This window comes from Natator depressus, chromosome 1 (assembly GCF_965152275.1).
Source record: "Natator depressus isolate rNatDep1 chromosome 1, rNatDep2.hap1, whole genome shotgun sequence".
Lineage (NCBI taxonomy): Eukaryota > Metazoa > Chordata > Testudines > Cheloniidae > Natator > Natator depressus.
Genome location: NC_134234.1, coordinates 183,939,133 through 183,948,637, shown reverse-complemented (window position 1 = coordinate 183,948,637; position 9,505 = coordinate 183,939,133). Strand labels below are relative to the sequence as shown.

At 45.4% G+C, this 9,505-nt stretch overlaps 1 protein-coding gene and 1 long non-coding RNA gene across 3 annotated transcripts in view; one reads left to right on the top strand and one right to left on the bottom strand.

Moving 5' to 3' along the window:
- Window positions 1-910: 910 nt before the first annotated feature.
- LOC141999056 (uncharacterized) lies at window positions 911-9,504 on the bottom strand. The gene is made up of 4 exons (XR_012641953.1): window positions 9,208-9,504; window positions 8,450-8,596; window positions 6,734-6,795; window positions 911-984 (listed from the first exon to the last, which is right to left on the bottom strand). It is a non-coding gene; the product is annotated as an uncharacterized LOC141999056 (long non-coding RNA).
- ILDR2 (immunoglobulin like domain containing receptor 2) overlaps window positions 6,490-9,505 on the top strand; it is a 51,682-nt gene continuing 48,666 nt past the window's right edge. The window contains exon 1 of one of the 2 annotated variants that reach the window (XM_074972103.1): window positions 6,490-6,862. In XM_074972103.1, coding sequence (XP_074828204.1) covers window positions 6,817-6,862 — 46 coding nt within the window. In that variant the 5' untranslated portion in view covers window positions 6,490-6,816. The remainder of the gene's footprint in view (window positions 6,863-9,505) is intronic. The other variant, XM_074972150.1, reaches the window with a different exon arrangement.

Genomic DNA, 9,505 nt, shown 5'->3' with positions numbered 1-9,505 from the left:
TGAGCTGCTCCCACATTGTGCTACTAGTTTCTTCCTCTGTCAAAAGCTTGTGCCCTCCATTTGCCCAATTAGAATTAAATCTCAGAGTCCTATTGGACTCATTGCTAATCCTAGACATGCATGTAACAACAATAAAAGACATTACCTCAACCACCTTGTCTCTCTAACAACGATAAATACTTTCTTCCACTTCCAGCTCACTAGGACGCTGTGCCTCTTTGTCTCAGTGGAGGATCTATCTAAGCACAATGATCCATTCATTCATCACCTGCAGACTGAATTATTGCAGCTTGCTATATTTTGAGGCTGAAGGTGGAGGCTACCACGTAGGGCCACATCTTTGTCCCGGTTAAGTATGCTTTGCCCTACTGCAGCCACTGGCATGGGGTGTGTGATCAGTGTGTCCTTGCCCAGTGATATGTGGCTGATTTCCTTTTGGGGGCCATTTTAGATGGCACAGTTTAGAGCATCGTTGAGGCCTGGCTCTGCACTTGGCATTAGGGGCTATTCTATATTGCTGTGGGCCCTTTTTAATGTATTGTTTGTTTTTATTTTATGTCAGGGACCCAGATATTTTTGTGATGAGCAGTGCTTGAGCACCTCAAAATCATTCTGTAAATTAAATTAAAACAGGCTTAATTTTGTATCTTTTTTAACCCTTTAACTGTTGTGGAAAACTACCTGTATTCTGGTTTAGTCCCTGGTACATCAACACTAAATAGCTAGAGAGGGAGTAAAGGAAAGAGACCTGTGCACAGAGCACATACTTTCATCCAACAAGGCTATGTCTTTCACAGGATTCTGCTATATTATTGTAGAGTTGTTGCTACCAGTGCATTTTTGCATGTTCATTTCACTTCCTCTCTGAGCGCATACTGTTCTTCCGTGTGCAACCTTGCCTTGCCAACCTTGTTTCTAAGAGGACGACGCCTGTCAGAAATCTCATGACAGGGAGTGCTGGCCTCTCCTGGACAAACCTTCTTCCTAGGGACAAATTAAAAATAATATGATATGGATAATTAAAAAAGACAGGGCTCCAGAAATGACACTCTGAAGAATGAGGGTGTTCCTAGAGAAGAATTGGAGGCAGTGTATCATCTTCAGGGTGTCTGATCATCAGACATTTTCCCCAGTGTCCTGTATAGCTGTCTGCAGGAGTTCACACCGTTTAACAACTCACTTCTTTGCCTGTTAATTTCAACTATACATAGATATGAACCTGCACTGCCTGCCTTTCTTACTATACCCGCACACTTTCATAAAACTCTTTCTGCTCCTCTGTTGCAATTACACATACACCAGGGTGTTTATGTCCTGTATTGATATTCTGTGTGGCTTGAGTACAATGAAAAATAGTTTAAAAAAATATTGCACTGGGAACAGCCATCTTATGTCTGTATGTCTGTGGAGAAAAACAACTCACAGCTGTATTGCTGATCTGCAGCTGGCGTGTTATTTAAAGTGATAATCTTAAATTCCCACCTGAACAGCAGCAAAGAATCACTATGACTGTGGCATCTGAGAGAGAACTACAGGAAGGGTGGGATGGGGACGTTTATACAGAAAGGTAACTAGTGATTTTGAACTACCCACCAAAGAGAGTGAATTTAAAAAAAAAATCATATTATAAAACCTCCAGTCTATTGTGCTGAGAATGTAGAGGTTTTCCACTGAATATATTGAATGCTTTGTTACTGCAAATGGCATACTTGGGAAACAGATTCAGTGTATCCACAGTATCCTCTCTCCTGAGTTTGAAGAGAAGTAAAACTTAACACTATTATGTCATTAGGTGCAGCCAGGCAGCCCAGGAACAAAAACGTGTACAAAGATGGTGCATGTACTTGATTAACATTTTGCTGTGAAGCTACCAGTGGTCAAGGAGAGATTCCAATTTAATAGAAGAAACCAAGAAAAGGGAGAAAGTTTCACAATTTATGGCTGTCTGAACAGCGTGAATCTGATGGTGTATTAAATAACACCTTTCGTGACATGCCAGTCTCTCGTCTATGTACTGAAGCAATATAGCATTGTCTATTGGCGGAATCTGACCTTACATCCCAGAAGACTGTTGAAATCACAGTTTCTATGGAAATTGCTGCAAGGAGAAACCGAAGGGTTGAATGGATGTGCAAAAGGACATAAGAAAACTGTAGAATTTCCAAGCAAAATGTCAAGTTTTCAGGAATGTTACCAAAGTGGATCTTTCAGAAGTGAAGTGCTGGTGTAAAGATGTCAGATGCCAGCAATGTGTTAAAAAGAGCTACGTAGAATATGTCTGTAACCAGAAGAAATGACTGCTAGAAAGACTGGTATTGGAAAATGAGGAAGGGGGGCGGGGAAATGGCTAACGAGGGTTAGTACACCCTGGGACTCAGAAAATAAATGAGCTTGTATATAGTAATTAATGTTCACATGACTTTGGGTGACTCCATTACTGAAAGGATAGCCATTTCAGATAGAGTTGCAGTATATTTTTGTATGATATGGTGTATCATAGCATGACATTCTTCCACCTAAGTTTATCAGAATTGTGCTGGGGACAGGCACGGGGGAATTAATTAGTGTTCAGTATGGGGGACTGGAGTAAGCAAGGTAGAATTCCATCGCTTAAATTGCCACTGTTTGTAATGAATAGTGAGAAACCATATGTGCTGGGCTGGGCTTGAAAAGGTCCTGCTAATTGTTCAGAAACTCATATAATGATGAAAAGTGAAACAGGCCTAACTGCAATGTGGCAGAAACATGCTTCTGATTTAGAGTTACCAGGCATCCGGTTTTCGACCAGAACGCCCAGTTGAAAAGGGACTCTGGCGGCTCCAGTCAGCACTGCTAACTGGGTCACTAAAAGTCCAGTCAGTGGGGCTAAAGCAGGCTCCCTGCCTGCCCTGGCTCCGCACAGCTCACGGAAGCAGCTGCATGTCTGTCTCTTAGGCTCAGGGGCAGCCACAGGGGCTCTGCGTGCTGCCCCCACCCCAACTCCACAACTGCTATTGGTCGGGAACTGCAGCCAATGGGAGCTACGGGGGGCAGTGCCTGCAGGTGTGGGCAGCGCGCAGAGGCCCCTGGCCACCCTTGCGCATAGGAGCTGGACATGCCAGCAGCTTCTGGGAACTGCCTGAAGTAAGCACCACCCAGCCAGAGACCGCATCCCGAACCCCCTCCAACACCCCAACCCCCTGCCCCAGCTCAGAACCCCCTCTCACATCCTAACTCCCTCCTGGAGTCTGCACCCCCACACCCCCTCCTGCACCCCAACCCCCTGCCCCAGCCCTGAGCCCCCTTCCGCACTCTGAACCCCTCATTTCCAGCCCCATCCCGGGGCCTGCACCCCCTCCCGCACCCCAACCCCCTGTCCCAGCCCGGTGAAAGTGAGTGAGGGTGGGGGAGAGCGGGCAATGGAGGGAGGGGGGATGGAGTAAGCAGGGGCGGAGCCTTGGAGAAGGGGAAGGGCCTCAGCGAAGGGGCGAGGCAGGGGGCGGTGCAAGGGTGTTTGATTTTGTGCGATTAGAAAGTTGGCAACCCTATTCTGTTTTTAAGAACGGGACAAAATCAAAGTCATCACTGAAAAGTTAACTATTAAGCCAGGCAGCTAGCCTAAAAGTTGCAAGGGGAAGATAATACCATAGACTGCCAGACCAAAGGTCTAAGCAGATATGGAACATTACCTAAAGCAGGAGTATTGTCATCTGTCATGCATAATGAATTAGCATTTCTTGTCTAGTGAAAAAGGATGGCACCATCCACATATGTGGACGTTTCAAAGTGACTATAAATCCAGTGTTGCATCCAGAACAATAACACTTCCTTGTATTGAAAATCTCTTTCCTTCCTTAGTCGAGAGTCAAAGGTTTATTTAAACTGACTTATGCCAAGCTTACTTGAAAATACTTGTGAAGGAAAAAAAATTCAGGAGTGACTAACACCAGTGACACATAAGGGGTTGTACTGATCCCAATGTTTATCATCAGAGAGAACATCAACAACAGCCTTGTTCCAAGGGGCTATGGATCTGGGGTGAAATCTTGGTCTCACAAAGTCAGTGGGAGCTTTGCTATTTAATTCAATGGGGCCACACAGATTTTGAGTGGATTGTCAGGAGTACAGTGAATGGAAAGTGACTGGAAAAAAGCTGATGTCAGTCAACATAGCTCCATTTACTTAAATGGAACTACACTAATTTACACTAGATGGGGTCTGGCCCTGAATGAAAAATTCCACTCCATTTCCTTCTGTGTGCCTGCACAGAGGCAACAGAGCTCTGAGAGATAGCTTACTTAAGGAGAAATTCTATTCAAAGTACAAAGAATTTTAAACTCTGGGGCAGAGACTTTTTATTATATGTATATGTACAGTGCTTAGCACAATGGGCCACAATCCTTAATGTAGGATTCTAGGCACTATTACGATAATTAATTAAATAATCATAAGACCATGTAATTAATTAATCACAGGATAAAAACAAGCATACATGTGGAAAGTACATTTTTGAAATCCCTATAATTCAACCGACTCTAAAGGATTTCTAATGGACCATCAAAAGACACACCTGCTTCCTAGAGATTATCTCCCAGCCTAATTTCACATTCCTACCACCTTAACTGAGGCACTAGAGCTGTTCAGATAAATATTACAAAACATTTTTCATCATGGCAAATGTGTATTTTTTTTCATACTGAAAACTGACTGAACTATTTTTTTTCAAACTTTTTTTTTTTAAAAGAGTCCTCTTGCCAAGAACAAAGGTAGAACGTTTCCGTCTGAAAGACAAACAAACATAGGTGGAGTTTATAAGCAATTAGAAAATGCCCTATAGACTGGAAGTGCTAATGCAATCCTAACTATTGGCATTGCAATGCACTCTGCCTATACTACAGTGTACAGTCCAGTACTGTCCCAAGTTTTGGACCTGATGTGGCATAGGAAAATCAGAATACTTTATGTCTGAAGATCCAGACTAGGACAAAATTGAAGGCCACTCCCTCTCTGATGTGGTTCATCAACATCTACAGAATCAAAATCTTAATAAAAAAATCTAGCCCTTATGATTATGAATAAAAACTTCCAAGTGTCAACAAAGTGCAAATTGAAACTGTACTGACTTGGTTGCAAACAGTAAATTGGTACCGTGCAAGGTGCTGAGCACCCATCCAGCAGAGCACTTAAGCCCACACTTAACTTCAAACATATAAGTGGTCCCTGTGACTATATCATCCTCTTCAGCTGTCACAGAACGTTCAAGAGCCTTAGGTACTAAATGTGTAAATGGGCACTTTTTTTTTTTTTTTGGCTAGAACTCTTCACTTTCATCTTCAGTGTTAGTAAATGATCTTCTGTCATCTTCTGCTTCCACACCAGTAATGAGTCCACTCAGAAGTCTTTTTCTATACTATATCATCTTGTAATGAAAACCCAGAACCCCACAACCCAGATATCATGCAGTGAGAGCTAGAAGACCTCCTGATCATCTGAAATTATAGTTGCTAGTCACAACGCCATGTTTTGGGTCAGAATTCACAGGATTTTAGTACGGTAATCTACACTCATTTTCTAGTTTATAAATTTTGTTAATTAAGGGGAGAAATATGTGTAGGGTTGGTATTTTGTGTGGCTTGGTATAGCATAAGGTGTGCAATTTAATGGGCAGATTTTCAAAGTTGTGCACGTAGCAAATGCAAGCACACTTAATTTTGTGTGCACAATTATCACAACTGTGAATGTAACATGAATAATTAAGCATACAAGCCGCTAGTTGGGTGTATAGTAGGCCCGTTGCACATGCTGCTGAATTGCAGCAATTGCACACCCACATTAAATGTGCCTGATTGTTTGCAGACCTTTTTTGAAAATCAAACCAGTGTCTACCTTAAAATCTACCTTCAGTTGGTGGCAGCCAACTTACATCTGTCTCTGTGTATGGGAAGATAGCTGAATGAAACAAGAGCTTTCTTACGGATGTGCAGCTGGCATGTTACTGAATTTTATTTATTTCAGAGTCTACTTAAGTTTGGGAGTTAGGACATTTCAATTACACACATACACACCATACAACATTGTGTGTGTGCGCTCCTCTGTTCTAGTCATACACACACAATGCTGTTTGCGTGCTCCTCTGTTCTAGCTCTGTTCACACATACACAATGCTGTGCCCCTCCATGGTGTGTAGGCAGGCACAGTGCTCCTTGATTCCTGTTATATACACATACATTCTGTGCTCCTCAGTTCTATTTTCATGCATGCATTCTCTGCCCCTTAGATCTAGTCTGTCGCACACACACAGCCTCTCTCCTCAGCTTGCTCTTCTCTGTCTCTCACCCACTGTCTCGCTCCCTACCACTAGACACTAGACTGCTCAGTGGTGAACTCTTTTTTGCTCCTGGGCAGCTTCAATGGACAGCCATGTGATTTAGAAACTCCAGTTACCACAGGAGCCTGCAGTACGGGGGGGGCGGGGGGGGGTTAAAAGGAGGAGGAGTGGAAAAAAAAGAGCTTTCCTTCTGTTTGGGCTCAGTCTGTGGAACTATAGCTTGCTAAGCAGAGGTTTCCAATCTCATCTGAGATTGATCTGGAGGTCACTGGGGGAGTGGAAACCTGGGACCTAAAAGTACCTTTCCTTTCGTCCCCAACACAGTGGTAGCTTCCATTCAGAAGTCTCTCCGATTCACACACTGGGTGGCTGCTGAGCCCCGCAGATAACGGTGAAGGGAATACTTAGGTGCCAGTTGATTCGTACCAGGAGGACTCTTTATTTTTCTTTGTGGTTCCAGTTTTTTCTCCCCCGTCTGTCTTTCTTTTCTGCATGGAAAGACAAGGACGATGGATGGATTCTTGGTAGGATGGATCGTTCTGCTGTGGGTAACAGGTAAGGGTTTGCCTACCACAAAGATGAATAACTTTTTGGATTCCATGGGGTGCCTGTGTGTGAAAGTCCTTGGCGGCGCGGTGCAGTGGTGGGGGGAGGATTACATCTTGTGATGGTGTGAGTGAGAGACATGCAGAGAAATGCAGGGTGAATGTGTGTTTGTCTCAGTTAGCAAAGTCTGGTGTGTTGTTTATCAGGGTCATGGAAGTTAGAGGCAGGAATGCATTGTTAGGTCACAGCAGTGCTGCTCCCTGCCAGCATTCCCTCTTTTACATATTCCGTCCTACCCCTAGCCTTCTCCCTCCCAATTTCAACATGGAATTCAAATGCAGCTGGGCTTTGGGTATAGGGTGTTGGAGAATCAATCAGGAAAACGGGGGTGATCACCTCCCGCTGGGAGGAAGGAGAAACCTGGGGGAGTCCTCACTGATATTTTTGCAGTGGTTTGTATTCTTTGGCCAAAATCCAAGGTTTGAGAAGTCCCTTGGGGGCCTACAGGAGGACAGATAGAGGTGAGAGTGATCTGGCAATATCTATGGGGAGAAGGCTTCTGATATCCTGAAACCCCATTGCATGTCCCCAAAAGGTAGTGTTCACAGAGATTTGGGGCTTAAGGGTTAGACAGTGGTCCTAACACTGAAATGGTGCATGGCTAATGGGTCAGGGTGGCAGCTCTCTGCCTTCCAGGTGAGTGGGCCGGGGAGGTATTGCTCTCTTTCTGCTTCTTCCTGGCTAGGGGGCATTAGTTGCTCCCCACTTCCTCCTTCTCCTCAGGTTGGTATTGCTTCTGCTGCATCTCTCTCCCTCCTCACTTTGAGCTGAGAGAATCAGAGGGAGATTGCTCCCTACCAGACAGTGTCAGATTGAGAAATTCCCTCTGAGGTTCCCTGTCTGATAACTTTGGGTCTGATGTGTCTGGCTGGGACCAGAGCGACACTCAGGCACTTCTGTCCTAGGGTGCTGAGGATGGTGCCACTGCGGATGGCTGCTAACTGGGGTGAGCAGGAATTGGGGGGTTTGGTGGCGAAGGATCGCCTCAATGGGTTGGTGTGTGGGAGTGTGAAAGGGAGGTACTGGGCCTTGTTGAGGAGACAGTGTGAACCCAGAGGAACAGATTGTCCTTGGCTGCTTCCCAGCAGACATGCCCACACGAGGGCCAGGAACAACTGTAGGAACTTTGGCAGCACACACCAGTCCAAAAGGGTGTGAAAGAGGCAAGGCTGCATACAACCTCTGCACTGGTTCACGGAGGGCCTGGTGTAGGGAGCACCCAAAGATGGGGCAGCCTGCATGCTTCCCCAGTGAACTGGGGAGGGACTATGACTGCACAAGCCCTCTCCCAACTTCACATGGGATGGGTGGCTCTTGCTTGTCCTCCTCAGGGCAGTGCTCAGTTGGCACAGTCTAGCCTACATAGAGCCACTGGGAAACAGAACCTGAGAGCAATGGGAGAGCGGGACTCGAGAAGGGGCAGGGGAATGGGCAAGGGGAGAAACAGACAACAAAGAACAGACTGAAAATGGGGCTAGGAGCGAAGGCAAGTCAGGGAAGGAAAGGAGAAGGGAGAAACAGCAGGATGAGACTAACCGAATAGTCACATAACAAGCCATGAAGGAATAGCAGCCCCTTGTCAGTCACAGGGCGGCGGTGCTGCCTCTCAAGGAGCCAGTGCAGGCAAAGGCAACTGCAGGAGCAGTAGGGAAAGGCCACCGTTGCCTGACCTAATCAGGGAAACTGAAGTAAAAAGAAAGAAAAGAAAATGAGGTCAGAGAGAGAGGAGTCACATTTTTTTAATTTAAAATGCTTCTAGGTGGTATCTGGTTTTCCAAAGTTTTCTCATGAAAGGGCCCTCAGACTTCCCACTCCTACCCAGATTCAGGATTCAGACAGCAAAATCAGCTTCACCTTACAGCACCTCTCTCTCCCACACCCACCTATCTTCCTTCCCTTCCCCCTCCTTTTTCATTCTGAGTCACTTCAGTACCAGTGCTTCCTACAGCTCCCTACCACGTCTCCATTGCATCAGTTGGGGCTCAGGCAGCTTCCAATCCTCCACCTCCTCCTCTCTGGCTGCTGCCGTAGTTTAACATTTCAATATGTGGGTTTAGAGCTCCTGCACTTCCAAAATTACCACTACACTAGTGCCTGTCTGCTTACAGTGGGCTACTTATATCTGGCCCTGCACCATGCCCTGTCTAAAGGAGCCCTGGCCTGGTAGTTAACAACATGGTATTAAATTTCCTCCCTTCTAAAAGAGCTTCCTATCTGGGCACGATCTGCAGGCTAACACCATGGAATAGATACATTTCCCCTTTCTAAAGGACCTGCAGATTAGGATATTCCACCTGCTACCGTAAGAGTTTGCTGATATTTCTTCCTTCTCAAGGAGCTCCAGATCAGGACATTCCCAAGGATCTAACACTGGGCAATTGACAAAGTTCCCTTTTTTAAAGGAGCTTTTGAAGGGTACTGACTGCAGTTTGGAGCAAGTAAGACTGGTATGAAACAAGAGTTACTACTGCAATAAGAGCCTTCCCAGCTTGTCTGGTGCTTGATTTTCAGGATGTTACTGATTGGCGCTGACTGCCAGTAGACAAAGGCCTTAAAACAGGCAACAGGTTAGCAGTTGCTGAGTGTGCCGAT